Below are 25,266 nucleotides of genomic sequence, written 5' to 3'. Positions count from 1 at the left end.
GTGGATAAGAGTGACAGTAAAATGGGTGGGGCGTCTTTGGAATACCGCAGGTTGAGGTGCGGGTTGAATAATTTATGTTGCTAGACAAGGCACGAAGACAGGATCCAAGATCCAGACTCTATTTCTGTGGGGTGGAAGCCGATTGAAATCGTGTACGATACGGATGTGATCGAGACAACAGGGTTAGTTGACGCGTAATGCCCTTTCGTGTTAATAACAGGAACTGAACTACACCCATACCGCAGTGGTATTATTTTCTATGTATGAATCGGTAACAATGGAAAGAATTTAATGAAATTAACAGAGCCGTCTTTCTAAAATTTAAATCGTTGAGTTACTCAACCCAGGAACTTCGGACACTGAACTTTTTGTACGTCGCATTTTCTACAACCATCCGGCGTGAGCGGATGACTATTGACAACTCTCTTCCATTGCCGTCTGTCGCAACAGTCGAGACCACTTTTGCCAAAGATTTTACCGATCAGAATTGCCGACAGAAAAGTGAGGTTAAACATTCTTCGCTTAAATTATAAATCAATCAAGCCTTATCGATTTTGATCCCGTGGAAAAGGCAAACACACGAAGTGCTATTCGCTGAAGCATGTGATTTTTTTTTCAAATAGAGTGTGCTACAAAGACGCTCAAAGTAGGCCTGATCCCTTGAGCCTACAGTCGAGATAACTGTAAGGACGGCATAAATTGCGCATGAACTTGCGCATAATAATGTGTGTAACATTAATGTATGGTTTTGAACAGAGATCGCGGTAATTTTGAACAGTAAAGCACAGTGGTTTCGTCATTACTGCGGTTTTGAGTGAGTGTACGACAATCACATCCCGAAGTGCTACACACAAAAAAGAACAATCTTCCTGTTACGAGGAACATTTTGGTCGATAAAGAAAGGTTCACAGACCTTTGAAGTAACAGGTTTATGGTCACAGACCTTTGAAATAACAGGTTTATGTTCACAGACCTTTGAAATAACAGGTTTATGGTCACAGACCTTTTAAATAACAGGTTTATGTTCACAGACCTTTGAAATAACAGGTTTATGGTCACAGACCTTTGAAATAACAGGTTTATGTTCACAGACCTTTGAAATAACAGGTTTATGTTCACAGACCTTTGAAATAACAGGTTTATGGTCACAGACCTTTGAAATAACAGGTTTATGTTCACAGACCTTTGAAATAAAAGGTTTATGTTCACAGACCTTTGAAATAACAGGTTTATGTTCACAGACCTTTGAAATAACAGGTTTATGTTCACAGACCTTTGAAATAACAGGTTTATGTTCACAGACCTTTGAAATAAAAGGTTTATGTTCACAGACCTTTGAAATAACAGGTTTATGGTTACAGACCTTTGAAATAACAGGTTTATGTTCACAGACCTTTGAAATAACAGGACCTTTGAAATAACAGCAACACGACACCGCGAGTCATCGATTATCTTTTTACTGTATTAACAGGTTTATGGTCACAGACCTTTGAAATAGCAGGTTTATGGTCACAGACCTTTGAAACAATAGGTTAATGTTGCGTTATTTTTTCAACACATGGGCAAGTTGTCATTACACAACTCGCCATTGTTTGGACTTTCCGTTCTGTGGCTCTGTCTTTATTGGCATTTCCTCCGATCCTGCTACGGTACGGATCGTGTCCACACTACATGTATGTAGAACCACGTTATATTATGTGCTGGCCAGATGATAATTACATAAGCTGGTCTTGAAAAGACGCGTGCGGGCGTCGTTAATAGGCCCCACCCCCCGCTTACACGCCATAATTGGGCGGGCTGCATGGGAGAGAACACATCTCTTCATCTGATTGGCAAAGATATTTGAGAAGTTGAGGAAATATATGTCCAATCATTCTGGCATTAATCATACATGGTAAAATTCCAAAGAAAAATGTCGGATGGGGGTAGGGTCACATCGATTATTTCGGTCCTTGGTAATTTGCGGGCTACAGATCCCCACTTGAAAAGCTCCCATCCTAACGGTATAGCCATGTACCTCAATTCGTCAACATAATATAGCCAACGTAGAATGCATCCCACAGCTTTGAAAATCTATTTTGCAGGGGGAAAAAAAGAAATTCTGCGGGGTATATTGGGCCACAATTTGCAATGTCACGCCCGTCAAGGCCTACAGTTGAATCATAGCGTACACTTGGGGCCTCCCGGATGCTTGAAATGACATTACAGATTTTTTTACAACCCACGTTGCCATCTGTCGTGACCAATAGGCTTGTGTAAACATGTTCTTGCACCGAAATGAATAACAAATATCACGAATTCCCCTTCTTGCAAATGCTTATTAACTTATGTAATTTTTGTTTTCTTTAGGCCTATAGTTCCCTCTTGTTCGTGTTTCGTTCTGTGCATGCCCGAAATGCGTTCAACATAATTAGCCCTCTAAAGCTCAACACTTCCGTGAGTGCCCATTGCTGTGGCCAAATTTCTGCTGGAATTAATTTTTAGATAAGATCAGCCAAGTAGAAGTTGTTGATTTTGAGTCAGCGATTTTCCATTTTAAGAATAGTGTGCCTTTGTTTCATATTCAAAACTAATGTTGGAGGACCGAACCAGACGAGATGTTTATCACACCTTCGATCCCCTCGGAATGAGCCTCCGCTAGCATTCCTATCGAAATTCGAAATTGCTTAGACAAATTTGAAGGGAACGTGCACGAGATAACCCTACAAAGTCCCCTCTGAGCTTGTTTTGCGTTAAATAACGCAGTGGCGGACCCCGAAATTGTCATGGGGGGAGGCTCGTACAGTAGCCTCCCCCCAGTATAACTCATGGTGCTTAAGCTCCGCCCCCAATTGTGCTACAGGGGACTTGGAAGTACCACGGAGCTATGAGAGCTCCATGGAAGTACAGCTATTAGAGTAGTTAAGAATGGTGTATGTGTAGGTGTATATTGTGTTTTTGTTTTCCAGAAAGTAAAACAATTGACGACCTCTTGTGGTGGTTGGGATGCTCAAGCCCCCCCCCCGGCACCCCTACCTTAGGTGCATGCCACTGAAATAACAGGCGTGGATCCAGCGGGTAGGGGTCGAATCCCCCTCCTGCCCTTAGAAACAGAAAAATAAATGGGAAAAATAATATAAATAACTTAACGAAGTACACCATTGTAAACTATGTGTGTCATGTGTCATCATCGTTTTCGCTTGTCTGCACAAAATGAGAGATGAAAAATAATCTCCAGCCTGCCCCCCTCGGAAAAATTCCTGGATCCACCCCATTAATGTGTCATTGGATCTCTGGTATCAACTTGATATCTGATGATGTCAACCTTCATTAACAGTCACGTCACGGTTTCCAATATGCTGTGCGGTTAAAAAGACCCACTTCACCTGTCTTTAAATCTCCCTATCGCGTTTCACTGAAAACGAGACACCCAGGGTACCTTATCCATACATTCAGGCAAGCAAATCTCCAGAGGGAAAAAAATCGCGATATTCGTTCCAACAGTTAAAGAGTTATCCCAGTCACGCAAGCTGCTCAGTACATAAAGGACAGGTTGACACTTGACCATCCCTATACATTGTCATGAAGCAGAACTAAGGTTACTCTTGGAGATCGTTCATTTGTTTGTGCTTCTCCCAGGCTTTGAAGTAACTTATACTGTTTCACTTAACAAAGGCAAAATCCACTGATGTATTTAAAATTTTGTTCAAACTTATCTTTTCATGGGAGCTTTTCCAAACACTGTACACAGTGTCTCCGCAAGTACATGCAGTTTTGTGATGCGCAGTTCTAGTTGAGTATGAATAGTAACCGCGCAGCATAGCTGTTATTGATCATAATTAGATTATTCCCGTGTACAGGTTTTTGGCGTCGCTCTATTTTCGTATTGCACGTGCAGAGGGAATAGGCTGACGCAGAACTTTGAGACAAAACCAGCAGGAGATAAACCAAAGTACAGTCGAACCTCATTAATAAGAGGTCCTTGGGACTTAGCACGTTACTTTGTTATAACAGGAACTTTGTATTATCAGGAATGAAAACAATGAAAAAGAAAGGACTGGAACCACATCATATCATTTCCTTGTTATACATGGAGCCAGAATCTTGTATTACAACAGGTTCGACTGTACATGTACGTAACAATCGAGTGAGAAAAGCAGTGACAAGATGAGCTTTCGTTGCCCACTTACGCCATCTTTTTCTGCTTTTGACTTGTTTTTTTCGTTATTACAGGTACTTGGGATGTTAAAAAGCATACTCTCCAAATGACCCCCGGGATCTATCAAGAGGACCCGTTCTCCCCAGAACCAACAGAATGACACACTAATCATGTGAGTCTCAGTAATTCCTAGGGTTCCCTTTTGACAGGTTAGTAGCTATCAAACAAAGCATGTATAACAAGGGGCTCGTTCCTCACGGCCCTGGTACCTAAAGGGAGCAGACATCCTTGCAAATTCCAAAGTGCCCTACCGACGACAATTTCTTGTGTTGTGCTTTAACGATGAGACCTCGAAGAAGGCAACTGACGGTTTCTTCTATTCTGATTAGTTGACAGCTGGCGCAATAATAAGATAATTTTTTCCGTGTACTTGGTGATTTTAATTTTCGGCCTAACAAAATCGTTCTTATAATTCACCCTTGCTCCGTAGTCACATCTCGATTTTGTTTACCGCGTGGATGATTAATTGCTTAGGAGACAGATTAAGCATAGACTTCCGACTTAAACTGCCGCTTTTTCAGTATATCTTCTTTGAACTACATGCATTATCAAAACAGACCAATATACGCAAGGCGCAGGAGCGATACGTAAGTAGCTGCTCTCGCGTCAACGCAATATTTTCATAGCATAGTAGGATTTCAGAATATCGATTCGATGGCGCTGGCAACATATGGCTTACCCATAGAGCTGTGCTGAAGGTCAAGATAGCAGTCGCCATTTTGACACAAAAATGAAACTATGACATGACATTTACCATCTCACATGAAATAAAATCCCCAAATATCCATATTAAATGGTCAGGGTAAATTCTCTCCGATAGCCATGAGTATTTTCACTGGGTTTCATTTTCCTTATTGTGAGTGTTTTCCATCTTATGTAACAAAACCAAAATTAAGTTCCGCCATCTTTGTTACGTTCTTGATGTTCTCCATCCACTCCCCAGAAAGTAGGGAGTGAGAATCTTGTTCACGAACAATGTTCGCGTGTTGATTTTCCCCGTTCAAGGGGGTTTCGAATACGCCCATATACTCTAGTGAGAGCAGCGCCAACTTCAGACTTTGGGATCAAAATGGCTGTTCATTGTGTGAACAGTACAGCATGCAGCTATTGCGGGCTAATTGTCTATGAGCACTGACGCATAATCCGCCATTTTGGTGCCAACAATCGAGACATTCATGTCGCAAATTTAAAGGAGTTCTTGGCCTACCTTTCTGACCGTGCTACAGACATCCTATGTGTCATATCCACAGACGAGCAATTTAAGTATAATTATGAAAAACGAGTCCATGCCTATTGACAACGGGAAGGGCTTCACATTAGACTAAAATTTGAACGGTACCAAACCTACTTGTTGCTGCTGTTCGAATCCTATAAACCGAATGGCTGAAACCAGACTTTGACAGCTGAAATTAGTCGAGCCTACGCCCTTTTAGGTGTAAGGTCGACACACCATCCACACGCGGGTCTGCGGTGACACACTCATCCAACATTGTCCGACAGAAATTTATTGCATTTTATTTATTATATCCAGAAAAATACCGAAAAGTTAAACTTTGCTCGACTTCACCGAATCCAGTTACGATGATACCGCAACGCTAAGTTTTAATCCACGGCATCGCAAACAACATCGTGATGTAAAACTTGCAAAACTGTTTAATTCCGTGACGTCATCGTTTATTTCCGGCCGGGTGGGACACCCCCATCAGCGGATGGCCCCAAAAGATGCTGTCAGAAAAGAATGCACGACATCCCAACAAAATCGCATTGTTGAACACAAATTATTGTATTGCAGACCTAAAGGCTGTTTTTTCTTGGCTCGAAAGCTGACACCATCGAAACTTTGTGGCGTTGGATAAGTTAATACTCGCGCTGTAAACTCGCAGAAGCAGTGGTGTATTTTTTTTTCAGAGAACTGTTCGATGGAGGATGGGAATTGTGGGGGGATGACTTGCCCACCGATGGATATTTGAAAAGCTGATACCATGTGTACGACACTTCCTGCAGAACCTTACATCAAAACGGCATATTTACGTCTTTTTAAAATTCTTCTCTATATACTGAATGCATTTTGGCTGCCAAGAAGTGGGGGTGATTCAATGACCCATTACACTCCATCCCCTGGGATTTACGGCCATGCGCAGAAGTGAGCACAATTCAAATTCAGCAAAATTCACAGCAAACGTTTCATGACGTCCAAAGGACCCAGCGTTTTAATCAGAAAAATGTGTGGAATCGTGAAAGTTGCTATTCGTAACGGCAAGTTTCCTTATGGAGTTAATGCATATATGGGGCTTGTTATGCGTCGATGGATATAGAGATTAAACACAACGAAGGCCTTACAATCTTGTAACTAGGAGCACTCTCCGATTTTGTCGTCCATAAAGAAAAAGGACGACGCTCCACTAGTGACGAGACAGACTGGTGCAGAATTGCCCCCTGACGGTCGAGGGTGATTCATTCGTTGCGAGTTTCTGTTTACACCCAAGCGGGATCAGCGGTAATCTTGCCACTCTCGTTTAGATTCATGGAGCCATTGTGTTTAATAGCTCCGTGTTTAGATCGACTGACCACCGCTAATCGCCGGGGAAACCCCACAGCAGGTGTTTTGCAAAATAAACATACAGATCGAAGGAATATACTGAAAAACTATCGATATTGAAATTACATTGGGTTTACCGAGAAAAAAAGTGGATTCTTCCCCAAACGATTCCAGCGATGGTGCGATGACCTACAACCCCGACTCAAGTCTTGGTTCCAAGACATCTTGTTCCGCGATCACAAACTATCCATTTCGGCTATGAAAGGAGGAAAGTGAGGTCTTGGAACCAAGAGTATCCCGAATTCCGCTTTCTGATATCATGGAGGTACAAAGTCTACCTCCATTCTGATACCAAAACGATTTGAATTCGTACATTCATGAACTGGAGTTTAATTAAGCCCCAATCAGGTCACAGTGTATACCCCGTTGCAAACAATTAGGCCTTACTACTTATTATTAAATTCTTAATTAACAGCCTGCTTGATTAATAAATTACAGAACAATTGTGTTCTATCGTCAGTTTATCTACTCAAGGCTTTTTTTTAGTAGAAACATGTTACCTGTAGATGTAGGCTGTAGAATTAATGCAAAGGATCCTGTCTGTTAATGACCCTTTTCCCAATTATGTAATTTATTTGGGAACAAGTTGTGCTTTACTTGCTCAAACTGTGTAAATTAAGGAGCACATTTCTGTGTTGTAGACATGCAATCAAAATGATACCTTTTGACAATTGAAATGGGGCTTTCCTCTCCCGTGCAAGTGCGTGGTTTGGGTCGCGGGTACTCTCCTTTTCGGTTTGGATCAGATCTTGAGCAGATTGTGGGGAGTTGAAAGCCCCATCGCCCACTCACGGCTATTTTTAAGATAGCCCTTGCCGTCAACGTGAGACGTGTAGGCCTAATTATCAATCCAGCCAGAGAGAGGTACATTGATAGTTATACATGTAAAGGGGTATTTATAAACCAATTTTACGATTATCATAGGCTGAGACCAACGAGGATTTGGATTGACGGAGCCAAACTTAATTATAGACTGCTTTGACAGGTGAAAAACGGAATCTAGTATTCGATGATTATTTTATGGAGATGCTCCATGTTAACCCGTGGAAATTAGGAGGGAAACGGTCATGGCGCATGTGTACTACTGACTTTATGCAACGCTCTGCGCTAAAATTATGACCGTTCATTATTTACGATTCGCCGTTTGGCATCCATATTTTTATGGATTCCTTTACAAGCCAATATACTATTCCTTGTGTAGGCTGCCGCGTACAGACCGAGCATAAACCGAAAGCACCCCTGTTAATTTATGCGCTGGCAGAACCACTGCAGTTCAGCAGACAACCGCTGCATGGAAGGTCTGAAAATGATTCACATGAGTGTGAGTGAGAACATGAGCCGTTCAACGTCAAGGTGCTTGACATTGGCATTGTTGTACATAGCATAAATATCCACAGTACCCCAAGACTAAGGCGACTAAGGCCAGGGTGTTTACAAGTCCCTGTATGTTAATTTTCGGTCAAAGACTCATCTACTTACTCTGAGTACTGTAGAAAGGGCCATTCTCGTGCAGCGATACGCTGATCCTGCGCGCTTTCGCTGCCAGCAGTCGTACACGTACACTCACTCAGGGCTGTCCATCCAGTCCACCACGATCTGCCCGTGCCGGGAAATATTAAACAGATGTCATACGCATAATAGACATCGTACCTCATGAGAAATCCAGACAAGCATGAAAAATAATGATACCCAGCAAGACAAAAATTAGACTGGCCTAAGCCATGATAAGGGTTGAACAGCTAGTTCAACAGACACGGTTGTTTACGTTGCTGATTACCTAGGCTAGAAATGAAAAGTGTTTCATCTCGGATGACTGCGGAGAAGTCGCGTCATTTGGTATGAGTGAGAAATCAGCAAGTGTGCACGATCGTGCGTCCGGGAGACTGAGTGCGCCACTTCACAGGTCTTTTAATTGGCGGGACGGACGCTCGGGAGCGATGACTGTACATGTACATGTTATCTGAGCCATTAACTTCAATAAGGGCTTGACCGCTCCAGGGCAGTCTAACCTTTCTAAAATACCCCGAGAGTCCCCGTCAAAGCAGTACCAAGGCCAAGGTTATACTTCACACTGATGGTGCCAACCCTCCAATCGATGTTGTTCATACTTTTTCGAGGAACCCTGCCACTTTAATTGGCGATGGACCTAACGCCTACCGAAAATTGGCTCCCCCTCCATATGATTAGATTTTCATCAGATTAAAAACCAATTACTCGTTGGTAATTATAAAACATCGTGCCAATTGATACCCTGTTTTGAAAAAAAAATTGTGACACGTGATATGATTCATTCAATTTGTTTTGAAACATCGAGATTCAAAGCATGTACCGGCATTATGATAAATTTACATGTACGTAAATATCGTGTTTCCGGAGTAGCTAAAATCACAAAGGAAGCATCGGACTCGTTTCGGAAAAGACGTAATGCAAGACCTGTTTTACAGAAGTCATACACTGGCAAACTTTTTACAAATTCTCAGAATCTTATAGAATGAAACAAATTCTTTAAATCATGAGCTAACTTGTACGTAGGCCCCGACTAGCCATCATTACACAAGCCTCCGTCAAGATTGCAAACATGTGGGTTCCTTGTCAACATTCCACGGACATCTCCAAGTAGAGTTTAGCGTTTTCCATGACTTGGATTCAGTTTGATTAACTTTCAGTGCGTTTTCTAAGTATCAAGGATTACATTCTGCGTCCTGATCAGAAATCCTTCACAAGAATTACATTTGAGGAAGCGTTGCACCCATGATTTTATTATCAACAGAAAACAGAAGAATCGATACTTGTGCGGCTTATTCTGTGTTTCTACGGCCTCTTTCTTTGCGTCACAGTCACGTGGTAGTTTTTGCTTAATAGAGGCCGGAAAACAAGGACTGGCTAGGACAAAAACAAAGAATCCACAAAATACTGAAAAGTTCAGGCAGCCGTCAAAACTACTCCCTGTTCCTTTGTGTATTCTGAGGCAAAAATTTGTCACCAACTGAGGGTGAATCCTGTTGCAAGTTTTTGGTATCCATAGATGACTGGGTGGCTATTTGATCAGTGACAGTATAGTATCACAACACCTGCGTTTACTGGGGCAAAGAAGCACTTCCTACATAGAGGTTTGACTTACCGTGTGTGTACGTGTTATTAATAAACACACTCCAGCTCAGTGCAATGTTTCCTTGCTGTATGGTTCCTTGGGCTGAGGATAATTGTTTTCTTGGTGATGATGGTGATGATGATGATGATGCTGATGGGAGACGATGGGGATGGCAGTGTCGAAGATGATGCTTTGAAGAACTTGAAAGTCTATAGGTCGCCTACATGAGCTGCCTGAAAACCCATTTTCAGTGGCAACTGTCGCGAGAGGCAATCCTGGCAACTTTAAAATGTGCCCATCGTAAATCCTGCAACGAATCTGCCCTGTCCGTGCCAGACTACAGATCTCAACTTCAAACTGCAATCAGTTTGTGACTGATGAGCATGCTGTACAAGAACCGTCAGGACTCAATTGTTCGTGAGCAGTCTCAGAGCTTTGACAGGAAAGGATAGCTGGGACTGAAGCAGGCCTCATCGGGCCAGTTTGAGTCAGAAGCGAAACAATAGCAATATGTAATCTTGATATAGCAGGAAGCGGAAATTCCCCGCTCCATCCTGTGTTTTGACTTGGATATCCTGATAGGCTGCCACGCGATGTGAACACAATTGTGCCTCATAATTGAAACTAATTGTCCTCGTAGAAAATAATTCGAGGTTTCCCATCTTTCTCTCAAGGTCCATGCGTGCAATTACAGTTGATATTACAAAATATCTGCTCGGACAACCTAGGGCCTACAAAAACTGAAACAAAACCCAAATCCTAAAAAATTGCTTGTAGCCGGTTCTATCAGCGTTTTTCCCAAGTCGCAAATTCGCCTGTCAACGTTTCCGGCTTTAGCGCGTTCATCGGAGCCTCATGAGGTTCCAGCTAAAATTCATCATTCAAACTTTTATGGCATTTCTCGAGCGGCACGTGGTTTCAAATGGGTACCATTGGCGTTCACCGTCAGAGCAGAAATTTCTGATTTGTAATTTAAAGTGCAACGAGACCGAACTTGAAGACTTTGTCCCCCCCCAAAAAAAGACAAACAAGAATCCCCGGTCATTCCCACGGTTGAACCTTTGCACTGTCAGCTACAGACAGCCATGGTAAACGGGTCAGGTTTGTGATGACCGTCATGTTTATATTGATAACCTGTATCAAGATATAAACGTTACAAATTTGTACGAAGTGTCAGAGTGTTGCAAGGGAAGTTCACACAGGCGGCGGCCTCTCAATAAATGCTATACAAAAAACCTTTTTTAAATTCCTGTCCGGAAAAATAGAAAACTTTCAAGGGACGGACTTGCCAACAGTGTGGTTAATAAACCGCAGGTGATTGGCCTAAGTAGTCTTCTTGTATATACATTGATACGCTCTTGTTAAAATTTATTTCAACGCTGTGTGAATTTCAACAAACGTCCGATGCTCGCTTGAGATCAGAGCTGTAGCGGCAACTTTAGACTTTGGAATCCAAATTGCTGTTCATTATGTGCACAGCACTGCATGCGGTATTGTGTGCTTATTATACATGTGCACCAACGCATCATCCACCATTTTGGTTCCAACAATATTGAGACAAGTCTATACTCTCTTTAAAACAGCTCTGCTCGAGATCATTGCAGGGCGCCCTCCATGATGAGAAGGATCTGCATGCCTTTTGCTTCGCACAGAACAGGTCTTCGGGTGCTTATTTTGATTAAGCATTATAGATTTGATCAAGTCGAAATCGAGTAATGATCTGTATAACCGTAGATCTCGTTGTGTGCCAAGCACACAGCGTTATAGCTCACGGCATCACAGAATCAAGCTCCCAGTCCTCCGCATACGGTAACCAGGAAGACGGAATGAGTAATGGTTCCGCAGCTGAGACCTAAAATAAATAGCAAAGCCCTTCGCTCGAAGCAAATTAACCCACTTTCCTCTTTCTCTCCCTCAGAGAAGTGAGATCTTTATTTAACATTTCAGAGCAACAGAAAGGAAAGTAGATTTATGCTGTGATGTGTTTCGCTCAGAATCTGAATGGTATCGTGGCCTACGTTTTTGTTTACAATTTTTGTTCCGTTTTTGGAGTAATAGTAATAGAAAGAGTAACATTATTTCATGGTAACAGACCGACACTCTCTGTGAAAATCTCTTGTCGGGGCCTCAAACTGTCCGAAAAAAAGTGAACGAAAAACATTCTCCACCACAGACAAACTTTCAAAAGGTACTACGTGCCAGATACGTTACGGGCGTGTCACACGTCCTTCATTCAGCTGAGGTGGTGTGTCAATAAATGAAAAACGTAATTCGTCCACATTGGTATCTGTTGAAAATTTTGCCTGTAATGAAGAAACTTTAGTTCACACCAACGTAACACAGGCCAGTAGGCCCTTTGTCATTTTGTTACTGAGGACAATAAGTATTTTTTTCTGTCGAATAGTTTTGGTAAATGGGCCAAGTTACAACAAACGACGATTAAGAGATTATCGCGGAATATGCTGACAGCACCTCGTGCTTGTTGCCACCAACACGACATCTCAGTAATGAACACTGTCACCACTGTCATTAATCGGTTTCCATTGTGTCAATGCGCAGGTTAGTTACCAGAAAGTACAGTATTAACAAAGCACGTCACTAGTGCAACCTGCGTCATGAGGTCCCCACGGCAACCAGTGACGCTCCAACGTTAATTTCAAGCCCGAGGTATGTGGTAATCTGGTGGCCATACCAATTGTATCGCTGGACATCCCAATGGCCCCCTTCAATGGTGGAAGACACTGTGATATGTGTAATTATTGGAAGAAACAAGTGTTTCGAGACAGCCGTTACAAACAATGAAACTAACGCAGTCCATCATTTGAGGGGGCTATAGCTGGAATGTTTATAGTGGCAATGTAGCCCGATTCGTCTACACATAGCTCGTCTTAGTATTTGCCCAATTGTACAATTAGCCTCAATTTCTTTTAAGTGAAAAGGGATTAGTGTACCATGGATAACCTGTGGCCATTAAGTCAGCTTAAAACCCGTGTTGGGTTCAGTAGGAGTTCAAGAAGATACCCTCTGTTGACTTTATCATTCACAACCCGACGAGTGAAGAGCTGATCGTTTCCGAATTAGGCATTTTGTGGCTGTAATTGTTTTACCAGTAAACTTGACGATTTTAGCCGTATCAGTACCCGTCTCTTGATACTGATTCTGCACTTTAGGCTTTCGAAACTCATCAGGCGACGTCGACACATGTAGATTTTAGATTCCAAATGCAAACCTTTGTAACTTCAATTTATGATCTCTGTTACTGAATAATATATAAGTAGCCAAAGGATTACATTGGAAAATTAATGTGTCATCAAAATAACTTTACAAATTAATCGATGTCGTACCTAGAATTGGTTGGCGCCTAATGTTTTATGTACATTAAATGTACCAAATCCCATGGGTTCAATAGATATCCTACATATCCCTTTATACACTTCTGCTGGGCAAGCAAAACATCCAGAGAAAGGTGATAATTTATTTCCACTTTAATATTTTTGTCATTCCAAGTTACGATATTTGGTAGCCATCCAATGTCAGTGCACTGGCATGCCATTAAAGGTTTTCTCTTAAATAACCTCAGTATTTTGTGTCAGCATGAAAAAAGAAGTTTCCACTAATCCACTGACCTCTAGTCGCCATGAAAGATACGTCATTCATGCACATTGCCTGGTCGTCATGGTAACAAGGATTGGTGAAGACTAGCTATTTTGGTCTCTTCAAAGAACAGTGACCAGTTAAATCAAGATGAACGAACCTGTACTTCGGGAGCTGAAGAGCATGTCATTAAAACATATACATCGGCCGAAGGGGGTTATTTGAAAAACAGAAAACCTGAACACACAGCACACTGCATTGAAGTATACCATCGGAGATTTCAACAATATTTACCTTTAAATGAAAGAACAATTTTATATCCGTTATATAATTTACAAGTCATTGTGATATTTGTGCAGAGTAAGTCAAATTATTCCACTCATGACATTTTCGTTCTGGCTCGAAGAACTTGAGTACAATATTCCACTGAGATTATTTCAAATGCAGTAGGAAACATATTCTAATTACACCTCCCGCAAAAACCTATCTTTGGGATGACGCTGTTCCTTTGTGACCGAAAAAAGTGCGAAAGCTTGTACAAGGGTCCTGAAACAATCTCAAGCGGCGTAACAACTCTCCTATAGTTTGTCCAAAAATTGACATTAACTTCATTGGATTGCGTTTCATGTTACCACGTGACTTTGATAGCCGTGTTGCTGCTCCATTGTTGCTATATTTGTCTGATCGATTCCTTAATTATTCATCAATTAATTAGATTCTGCCCAAGTTTTGTAGGCTTCCCGGTGTTTTGTAAGCTGCTTATTTTAGAAAAATAAAAACAGCTCTTCTCGAAAAATTTGGTAAAATAGTCAGTCCTTAGTGGAGATTTTTCCCAGACATTATTTGGTTGCATTTAGATATTAATTGAACTTAAAACATGTCCGCTTCAGCAGTGTGTTGTGGGTGGATAACAAAATGGTGCGTTTGTGAGATTAGTAGCGAGTTATTGGTTGGCATCATATTTTCAATTTAACAAAAATGGACTCACAATTTCACACGTTATAATACAAGTGTAATATACAATACGTGTATAGGACAATTTCTGCCCAGAAGTGGAGGAAGAATTTTACCTGGTACGGTTTGTGAATTTTGATTTCAGAAGTGACATCGAAAACAGGGTCTTCTTAGAGATGTGTTGCCAGAACTAAGGTTATTTTATGTTGACAGGTGAGTCAAATACTGATGACCTTATAGCACACTGCTTTTCTCGTCTAGTTTAAGTTATTGAAAAAAATACCAGGGGAGCTCTGACGGAAACGTTGTGCGTAAACATTCACGAATTGTGATACCTATTGTCAACAGCCACGTCAGTGAACAGGGCTCCAAACTTACTAGTAAGTTTACAGCAGAATCTAGATAGACTTGTCCAACTGCTTAAATGTGACAACAGAAGGTTTTGAGTCATTGCTTGGGGAAATTTCAGATGGTCATTACAGTCCTGGTTGGCTCAGATGGTCGAGAGTCTTCCTCTGTTGCAGTCAATTTTCTTAGTTCAACGGCAAAATTATAATGGAAAGTTTACGCGGTAGTGCTGAGAACGGACGGGTATATTGAAATTCGTATCTCACCTACTATCAATTCGTGCATCAAGAGCTTGTATTTGATCATGTTACTTGCACCTGCAGTTAGGTCCATGCCTGTTGGGTGCATGAGAGTCCCACAGCTTCCGTCTGAAACTCACTCTCAAACATGATGGCTGGGTTGGTGTTCGGGTGCAGCTGCCGCTCAAGTCGCACGAGGGCGCTGCGGAAGCCAGCTGATATGGTGGTCTCAGGCCGTCTCTTCTTCACCAGACTGTAGGCCTGTTTCAGGGTCATTCCGTTGTGTTGCATTAGATACTGGATGACAATGGTCGGCGAAAGAGATCGGCCTGCGAAACAATAGACCAGGCACTTCCGGTCTACTTTCCGGGCGCCTTCGATGAAGGCATTGATCTCGTCGAAGTAGTGGATTATCTCCTCGTTCACCGTGTCGTCCACCTGCAGGGTGAGTCGGATGCGCGTGTGCTTCATCTGCGACGGGCAAACGCAAGGGCAGTCCTTCAGCCGGATGGACTTGGAGATCTCATCATGGGAGAGGTTGCTCAGATCTACTACGCACTCGATGTTCAGACGACACAGGAGGGGCTCCCGGAAGGCTGCCTCGGCGTCACCCACGAAGAGAAAGCTCAGGATCTCGGAAATGTTCTTATCCCGGAACGGTGTCGAGCTCTGTGGCAGCTCGTCGATCTTGATCTCCGGGATGACCTTGGAAATGTCCAGCTCCTCGTCGCACGACATCTCGGAGGAGGACCGGCAGGAGGACACGGAGGAGGTCTTCCGGGAAAGTCCTTCCCTCCCTCGGCAGGGGGAGGTCTTGGTGCTCTGGGGCTGCTGATGCCGCGAGTAGCCATCCGCTCGGGGACTATGCCGTCCTTCGCTCAGCGACGCAGAGAGATGGAGCTTCCGGTGAGTCTCTCCGACGGCGCACGGTTCCGTCTTGACAAACAGAAGGTCCGGGCAGGAAGAAGCGTACCCGCTGGGCGTCTTGCTGGTTGCTGTCCCTTCTGCAGAGTCTGGGGTGGGCCCTGAATGGACAACTGCGAAGGACGTCTGAGGGGACATCGAGGACGAGGTGCTTCTTCGGTAAGCCATTGTCGCTGTCGTGGCCGTGGTTGCCACAGTGCTATTGGATCGAGTACGATCTGCCATACCGATGTGAACTTGATCGTTATGGAGTTTTCATCCTTCTGCAAGTATAATATTTTGAAAAGTGTGAATGGCCGACTCGTGTCCTGTCTAGTTTAAGCATAAAAGTTAGAATGCTTTCCTGTGCATCAACTATTTTGTCTTTAAAATATGGAAAATTAATTTCGGATTGAGGTTATTTGCCTTTACCAGTAACGTTTTTGCTCATGATAATTGAGCCCAGACAAGCACCATTTGTGAATTCATTTATAATTGGGTGGGGCAGCATGGATTAAGCTATTAAGACTGATGCCTGATGGTTTAACCGCCGGTGAATCATACCCAATCTAGTTTAAATCTCAAAACTATTGTCTTTCACGAATTAACAAGTGTATTTGTACGGTTATGTCCCCGTTATAAGAAAGACGTTAAATCAACATCTGACGCTGAACGCATCTTCTGGACGCATCTGTCTTCTCTGCGGAAATGAAGGAGGTACATGTACAAGTACACTTTTCCTTGCTGGTTACCCATACTGTTAAAAAATGTCTATAATTAAACAACAGTAGATTCTATGTTCAATTGGCATTACAGAAGTTGCTGTTTTGGGATACAACCAAATTTTTTTAACAATAACATAAATATATATTTGTGCTTTAAAGTGACCACTGTTTTGTTTTTCCTGGGAGGTATTTAAAGACCACAGTAAATAAAGTCCGAAGAAATAAAGTACCTGTGAATAGCAGTCTCATTTTTTCCTGTAACACTACTAAAACATGGATGTGTTTCCTCTTTCAACAATCCTCTGCCAGAGGCGAGATGCTTGTTACCAACAACACTACAGTGCGATCCACGTACAGAGTCGCAAAATATTCGGAGGCGTAGACTTTGACCGCGTCTGATTTGAGTCGAGCACGTTTCGTGCATATTCTCCAAACGCACTTAGTCCGTCCCCACCCAATTCATCACCTTGGCTCTGTCTTAAGATATAGCCCATCCGCATGATGTCTCCTCCTTCGAATAGGTTTCCGTTTCAAAAAGCCAACCTCCGCTCCGAGCAGAGGTGAAGCGTGTCCGTGGTACGGCTGTTTGGGCCCCGCTAGAAACACCGTAGTAATTGGTTGATTCTGTGTTAATCATTGAAAACCGGAAAGTCGCTTCTTAAAATCTTGTTCGAGGCGGGCCGGTTAGCGTTCTCGTATCTTCCCAATCTCGCTCCCGAGTCAGCTTGTCACGCCATGCGTTAAAACATGATGGATCGGGCGTTGGTTGCCATGGCATTGACACGGGATGTTCAGAGGAAGGTACTGTTCTTCGCAAAACAGCCGTCTGGTTTACTCTAGTCAGGCTTGGGTTTGCGCTCGCCGACGCATACAATTTCACTCTATATTTCTAATTTCCACGTATATCGGCGAATCTCTCCCTCCCCTTACAGTAAAAACATGAAAGTCTACGTGATCGTGGTTTCCTGGCAATGGAAAGTAAATTATGAAGTATTTTATGTAGATTTATTTGATTGTTTTGGTTTGCTTGATTGCTTTTTGTCGTATTTACAGAACTGAAAGCTTGCATACATAGTGGGCTCAACGGTACATCTCGATTATTCAGTAATTCTTTGAGAACAGTCAAACTTTTTGTAGTTTTGTCCCCCCCAACCATTTTTTCTTATTTTGTAACCCTGAAATGTAAACTATTTTGCATTGCTCTAAATTGTGAAAGCATGCCAGGCCAATCATCCTTGCTGGCATGGCGCGGTTGCAAATTCGCGCTTCGAAGATTTTGAAAAAAAGAAAATAAGGGAAAATAGTGCAGAGAAAATGATAACCACAAAATTTCGAAACATTCGAAAAACACCCCATATGTTTTCATGATGTGCAATATTAGAAATGTTGTTGAAAGTGCCGAAAAAACCTGTCCATGGGGGGGGGGGCTGGTTTGCTTTCCTAGTGCCACATTTCCCGCCCATCCTAACCAGTCTACCCATCCAGCCATTACAGAGTATTGTTTTCGTTATATGTAATTTTGAAACAGTCCGGCAATTAAACCATGAGAATTTGAAACAACTGCTCGAATTTTCGTTAATCTCGAGTAAGTAATGTTGCGATATTCATTATGGCGGTGTTGTATTGTAGTTATGTTTGTAAGTTCTTTGTTATTACGTCGATTTATATATATATATATTTTTTTTTTTGATTTTATGAGAAAAATGTACTTCAAACCTTTTTATCTGGCGAACAATTATGTAAGACTGTTTCTACGTAAATACGTTGTTGTATGCATAAGTGGTGTGTGGCAATAAATCATTCAATTCGGTTCAAGTCAACAGTGAAAGGATGTGATGAGTCAGCCTTCGGTAAGCCGGGAATGACCCGTTCTTTCTGTGTTCAGCCTTCATGAAAATCTTCTCTAGGCTCTTCTTACTTAATTGATTTCAGCAAGAGGAATGGGAAAAATCACTCTAACGATCCTTGAAGCCGCAGCGTGCAATTCCTACCCGAGGCCGTAATTCATGCCGCGAAAACATATGAGGATTTGGACACACGGTTTGCTCATCTGTAGGCCTATCTCTGTCTCCATTGTGGGCAATATGGGGGCGGCTATATTCCCCATCGAACCCACATCCACACCAATAATTTGAAATCTGTAGATATAGATTTATATTAATTTGCAAAAATATGCAATAACGCCATTGTCATCCTGCTCGTTATTGCTGTACGTGCACCGCCATACACTGCGAAAACCATTTTGGACAGGACACACTCGCGCGTTTCGTGCGACTTCGATTTGAGAATATCGATAAATTTTTTCACCAAGTTAACAAATGAGAAACTGCGCACTCCTGAATTGTTAAGGTCAGTGGTAATTGAAATTCTCTTAATTGTAGCTAGTATACTAATACTATAGTGTATAGCAAACCTGTTCCCTTTTTTATCTTGCAAGTGTGAGGCATGCGAGTCAATTTTCAAGAGCTGGGTTTTTTACGGATTATCTCACAGCCAGTCCCGCCCTCAACTGCCTGTAGTTTGTAGTTTAGGGCCTTCTATGTGGTACTCCGCGTGCACTGAGCGTGTCAGTGGGAGAAATTAATAAGCTGACCTGTTTCGAAAAAAATGAACTTTTACCTGATTAAAAAAAAATGTCTAATTGATCGTCAGGCATAAAAATGTACTGCCACAGTATCGGGGAAGATGCTCAATTTCCGCCATAGCTCCTCCAAGATGAATAATTAATCATAATTTTCGTTAACGATGTTCAGGATAATTATGCATTCTCTCTGCTGCTGAAGTAGGTTCAGAAGCCAATAATGTCAAGTCCCTCGTGGCTTACCCAAACCCCAATTCCCTGCGCTTCATACTAATACAGTAGCCTTGGTCAGCCGAAGCTAGATAAATGAATGGTCGTTTTCAACACCTGTGCCACAATATATATGTGTGCCATCCAGGACACGACATTGAGACTGCTTCACTACGATCTCATTAGCAAATTATTTTTGGCATGAGACAGATCCCGCCTATGGGGGACAAGAGGTGCCCCTAAAAATCGAAAAATCAAAAAGGGGGAGAGAAAAGGGAAACAAACGGGAAGGGGCGGAGAGTAGAGGTGATAAAAAATCACCAATTTGCTTGAGTAAAGCACCCTGCAATTGATCCTGTCTTCCTTCATGGTTTGTCAGTTTGCTGCCGAGTGTTTTGCCCCCCCCAAAAAAAAATCCTGGCCAAATTTTTTTTTTAAATTGTTTTGTTTATGTGCAATCATAATAAATCAGTGTACCAGATTTTATTCAAATTCAACTTGCAAATGGCTTATTGGTTAAGTGGTCATCGAACGGAGCGTAAAAGCTGAACCCTGGTGGCGCGTCAGGAACCCCCAAAAGGACAATTTCAGAATTTCCAATTTCATTTCATTCGTTCTGTTCTGATTAAAGTCTCCCCGAAAGGTGGCCCTTGTAAATTATTAGCGTATTTATTTATAGAAATGAAAAAATGCATCACCTGAAAGACAAATATGGTGCTAAAATTGACTATTCACTTCCGAAAATCTTAAAATGCTTGACTTCTTGTGCAGCTCGGTGTACCCGCGCGAAAATGAAAATTTGTAAAATTATTTTGAGATAAACTTCAGAGAAAAACTGGATTTGAAACAGGAAACCAAGAAGCAAGATATATTGTACGTTTAGACTTTTCTTGATTTATAGGAAAGAGCGGCACGTACCAAAAAAACTGAAAATCTGATCTATCCTTTGTTAACAAGAACAGCTCTGTAGGCCAGCCCATCTAAATCTAGCGGCGGTCTGCGCTAAAGTCAAGTCTTTGCAACGTTATATATATTCTCCATCCCATGTATATTTTCGATCACATGGGTGAGTACGTGAAGTGAAGACAAACGTGCGCGAACACGGAGAAACAGGATGTGAAAGGTCATACATGACGTCATGTTTTACCCATCTCCAATTAATTTTTCCACCATTTTACTAGAAGATTTAATTTACACTTGGAGGCTGTCTTCCTCGAATAAAGCCGTGGCGTATCCAGCAGTGGCGCAATATGCCCCTTCTGGGGGCATATTCCATTAAAAAAAACATTTGAATCGAAAGTGCTAACACTCTTTTACGGGTTTAATTGGTACACAAAATCTCATCTTGCCCTCTTGAGCCCCACACCTTGATTCCCCACTGCCACAATATGTATTACGTAAGCTTTTGCTTCAGTACCGCTACTGTTACTCCGAAAAATTTGGGTCATGTTTCCACAACTTGCCGAAACGGAAACATTAATTTCATCAATTACAATATGGCATTTTAGGTATCCGTGTCCGTAGATATACATGCAATAATGCGATGCAGTTGCGAGTCGGTTCGGGTGACTTGAATTGGTTATCGTGTTTATTTTTGTTTTCCTTGTTTACAGTGAGCCTTTTACTTAAATCACCATAGCTTTGTTCTGAAGAAAATTTGTCTCGTAAATTCACGCCTTTTCGTTCTTACATCTTTCCATATTTTGATGCTTGTTGTCAGCATGCTTTTTAAATACACTGAACTATTTAAGCTTTTATTAAGTCTCGCACATGTCGTTCAATATTTCCCTTCACAGTTGTCGATCACGCCTATCAAATCTTTAGGAAGTTGATATTTTAAGTGCTCAATGCGCCTTGGTAGTATATGCGCCAGTCGAAACTCGATGAAAACTGCATGTGTTGGTCAATAAGCCACAGGTTTGCATTATTAACAGAGGAAAAAGCATCTTAAATATTGATTTTGGTAGTTTTTCAAAAATTAATAATCTAGTCTCACGCATTAAAGAGTTGGCAAAAATCTGAATGTCGATATGTTTGCTTCTGTATCGGTGTAAGTATTGACCTCTCATTTTTACCAACTATATATTCATTTGGGCAGCCAATGTTTGCAGTAATGATTTGCAGTACATTTTTTCCAATTACTTTTGAGGTTCGCACTCTCATTTGGTGTTCAGCAGTACATAGTGTTCATTGTTTGGGTGTTTCGAGAGCCATATGAGATTCTTTTTAACACTGAGTGACTTATTCCTTTGGTTTTGTATAATTAAAGGTTTATAGCTATATAGGGCCTATGTTTGCTAGCTTCTGGCGAGAAAAATAAGGCAGTGATCGGTCCGAAAGAAAATTTCTCATTAGCCTACATCTGCTGTGTTGCGTTTGGCATGACGTTCGACTTCGTGACTGTTAGGAACTGCGTACCATGGATACGAATGATCATCAGTCCCTATACGACAAAAACAAAAACACCGAGCACTGCTATTTTCACGAGCAGTTGACTTAAGTACCTTATTTTAAATAACAATTGACGTATAATTGAACCGTCGTTGAGCAAAACATCAACTCAGTTTTTCCATTTGTATAGTACCTGTACAAATAACGACGCCGCAAATGAAGTGTTTGAACAAAAGTAGGCCTACTTGTTTACAAAAGAAGAGTTCTACATTTAAGCATCTTTCACGATCCCTATGAGACAGCGTTGACAATACACGACGCTATTCCTTTCCAACTCATAATGCATTTTTGGGTGATTGACTTGTCTAATCTGTGCATTAGCAAATTGCGAGATGTGTGGCAGCGAAGCGTACCCGGCCCACGCGCGTAATCACTTGCTTTAATGTCAACATTTCGTGAAACACACAATGTATCAGAGCTTTGTAAACGCCATATTATGATGCGCATCCTCCATAACGTTTATGTATCATGAAATCTGGCTTATACGTTTGGCATATTAGTAATAATAGGACGCTCCAAGGCACCCAATTCCGATTGAAATGAATTGGTTATACAGTTGCAATTAAATAATCATGAATGTTAAAAAACAGTCGCATAGGCCTACGTGAACTTGGTGGCAATTTACTCTGCTGACCCAGAGCTTTGGAGGATGGTAATTGAATCAGATGCTCCAGATAGAGGTTTCTTTAAGCACAGCTTTGTTCGCATGTATAAAAGGCGGCAATAAGCCATGCAGAATATGAATATGTGTGAACTGAGAGAGAATTTAAATTTCTCTTCAAAATAGACAGAGAAGCTTACCATTCCAAACGTATGCAGACCACATGGCAAATTTACATCAACTTGTTTTCGAGCACACAACGGGACGAATAAAACCGCGCGCACAACCGTTTCCATTCTGTCTATGCCTGGTTACCTTGTCGCGTGTTGAAGAACATGATAAAATTGCTGAATTCCAGGTATAAATTATACCGCCAATCTTGTAAAGGTTTTGAAATGCATCTGTGTGTAAATGTCAAACAATGCAGTTTCATGGCCTGTTCATTTCACACAGTAGATTTTTTGACTTCAGGGATCTCCCTTGAAATGTGCATAATTTTTTTGGTTGATTTTTTGTTCTGTTTGAAAACAGCCCACAGCCACCATGTTTCCCAATGAAGCGTCCGTCATGAGGCCTTATCCCCGGTGAAAAAAATGCTGCAAGTGACCCAGATTTCCCCTCCCTCTTGGTTTACGGTCTTGTATATTCATCGATAAACTAGGAGGGAAAAAAAATCAATTTTGTCCGGCTCACCTCCTGCGAACTGCTTTCTCCCTCCGCATCAACGCAGCTCTGGGACTCAGGTGGACTGGCCGTCGTTTGCGGTTGACGCTGCTCTTGTTGTCGTTTCCTCTCCTAGAATGGGTAAAAACCTAAAGTGTGCCGAGCCCGACGAGAACCGACCTTTAACGCGCGCTGCGACGCTCGCTGGGTATTCTGCTCATCAGTGCAACGGATGCAGGCGGTGAATGGGGGGGGGGGTTGAAGGCGGGGCCAGACGGCTGATTGAGGCAAAGATTTATATCGTATGCGAGGAATTTGAGCAGTTGTAGCGGGTAATGGCAACAAAAGATCGTGAGTTGTATATTGGCCTCGTCGGACGACCTCCTAGAAGTGGTGTCTAATTATTTAAAGGAAATCAGTAAAAATTTCATTTCAAACCTCTGCACAAAAGACAGGCGGCGGCGGGCCTTCGTGAGCAACTCTGCTATTTGCCTTTTCACGTACGCTTAGGGCATTGCTCATAATGTTGGGTGTCAGGGCTTTTTTTTACCATCGGCAAAGTGTGAGCCGAATTTGGAGGCTATAGATAAGAGAGATATGTTATCTTTTGTATTGTCTTTGATGCGTTATATTTAATGTTTCTTTTCCCTTCTTGTTGCCTATCTGAAAGGCAAAATAAACCGTTCGTTGTTTCCCTTTGGTACAGCACTAAATTAAGCATTTGAAGATAAAGAATTGTTCAGCATGATCACTAAACAACACAATTTAGGCTGTTGCTGATACAGATTGAAGATTTTTATCTGGCAAGAAATTAATTACCCGTAGCCTCCGCCGCGAGCTGAAATTTAACGATTTGGCATGATTTGAGCTTCCAGTGGGCGGGCAGTCAGAAGATAGAGCGAAGAAGTCAAAGTCCGTTGAAATAAGGACTGATCTATCCTGTAATATAGTTTATCGTCGTGTCCTACCAAGAGACATGCAATCAATTGTGGAACGTTGATGACTGACCTCCTCAGGTGCACGTTTTGTTAGACCTCGGATCCTTGCTGACGCTTGATCGAAACCTCCCTTTTTATCTTTCAAACTCATTTTGTCATCTCTTGCAATGTCGTGACTGGGTGCACTGATCAATGTTTGCACGAATTCCGACCATACTGTAATTGCACTCTTGGGACGGACACGGCAGATAGTTTGTTGGTTGTAGCACTGCATTGTTTATTTTTTATTTAATGATAAAGTTGCAAAAATGGAAACTGCGGAGACGCTTGGTGGCAGCAAGCATGTTTGTGCTCTTGATTTGCGTCATATTTAAGCAAATTACGCGCATGTTCAATATAACGCAACGCAAACAACAGATGTTTACCCTAACGTACCTGTGTGTCTGTGAAGTGTGATTTTCACGTATTAAAGTTATATGTACGGAAGCGTATTTAGGACATGTTTAAAAGAAAATGGGCTTTTCGCCCGGGCGAAATAGTAACCTGTCTGGGCGAAATAATAAGGCTCAAGTTTTTTTTAGTCATTTCCTAAATACGCTTCCGTATATATATGTGTGCTTCACACAGAAAACGTTCTTAGTGTGGGTACACGAGTGTTGAATATCATTAAGTGTAACCTTTCAAGACCACCCTGAAAGGATGCAAAATTGAAGCAATGTATCGTTGGTCTGGACGATACATGCAGACTGCATCCGCATAGTCACTCGCACGAATTATGACTCGTACCCACAACTTACAATTTGTACCGATACTTTGTACGCCTCATAAATGATGCAACCATGGATTGTTGTATTGTAAATAAGGCTTCTAGCTCGTACGAATGTACGCATGCATGCACTTAACACTTCAAACATTACTATAGGCCATACGCCTTGAAACTCTCACCTCAAGACTGCGATAAATCGTTGTCAGAGTCGAGCTTACTGTGATCGACATGCTCTGTCGATTTAAATGGTGTCGTCCTTATTCAGTTTTGGTTAAGTGTAGCAAGTGTTTTGTAATATAAAGATTGAATGTTGGTTGACGATTCTTGCAGTTCTCCCTCAACCACTTGACGCCGGGTGACTTGTAAACACGCACAGTTTCCTTGTTTGTTCCACAGAAGACGTGC

At 41.9% G+C, this 25,266-nt stretch overlaps 2 protein-coding genes across 4 annotated transcripts in view; both read right to left on the bottom strand.

The window, feature by feature from the left end:
* The window catches only part of LOC110990017 (tyrosine-protein phosphatase 10D-like), a 33,804-nt gene extending 23,439 nt beyond the window's left edge, over nucleotides 1–10,365 (bottom strand). The window contains exons 1-2 of one of the 3 annotated variants that reach the window (XM_022254807.2): nucleotides 9,919–10,365; nucleotides 8,277–8,393 (exon numbers count right to left, since the gene is read on the bottom strand). In XM_022254807.2, the coding sequence (XP_022110499.2) occupies nucleotides 8,277–8,300 (24 nt within the window). In that variant the 5' untranslated portion in view covers nucleotides 8,301–8,393; nucleotides 9,919–10,365. Of the gene's footprint in view, nucleotides 1–8,276; nucleotides 8,719–9,918 lie in introns of those variants that run through there. The other 2 variants (XM_022254798.2, XM_022254790.2) reach the window with 2 other exon arrangements.
* A 3,518-nt stretch (nucleotides 10,366–13,883) lies between these two features.
* Nucleotides 13,884–23,358, bottom strand: LOC110990039 (uncharacterized). The gene is made up of 2 exons (XM_022254822.2): nucleotides 23,188–23,358; nucleotides 13,884–16,210 (listed from the first exon to the last, which is right to left on the bottom strand). The coding sequence occupies exon 2, from the start codon at nucleotides 16,170–16,172 to the stop codon at nucleotides 15,108–15,110; it is 1,065 nt and encodes a 354-aa protein (XP_022110514.1). The 5' UTR covers nucleotides 16,173–16,210; nucleotides 23,188–23,358; the 3' UTR covers nucleotides 13,884–15,107.
* Nucleotides 23,359–25,266: the final 1,908 nt, after the last annotated feature.

Source organism: Acanthaster planci, linkage group LG03, assembly GCF_054643075.1.
Source record: "Acanthaster planci isolate LZ-2023a linkage group LG03, COTS_SCS, whole genome shotgun sequence".
NCBI lineage: Eukaryota > Metazoa > Echinodermata > Asteroidea > Valvatida > Acanthasteridae > Acanthaster > Acanthaster planci.
Note: the sequence above shows the minus strand (reverse complement) of the source record. Positions and strands in the feature narration are given on the sequence as shown.

Excerpts from the sequence above, each read along its gene's own strand:
- LOC110990039 (XM_022254822.2), bottom strand. The coding sequence starts at position 16,172 with ATGGCAGATCGTACTCGATCCAATAGCACTGTGGCAACCACGGCCACG.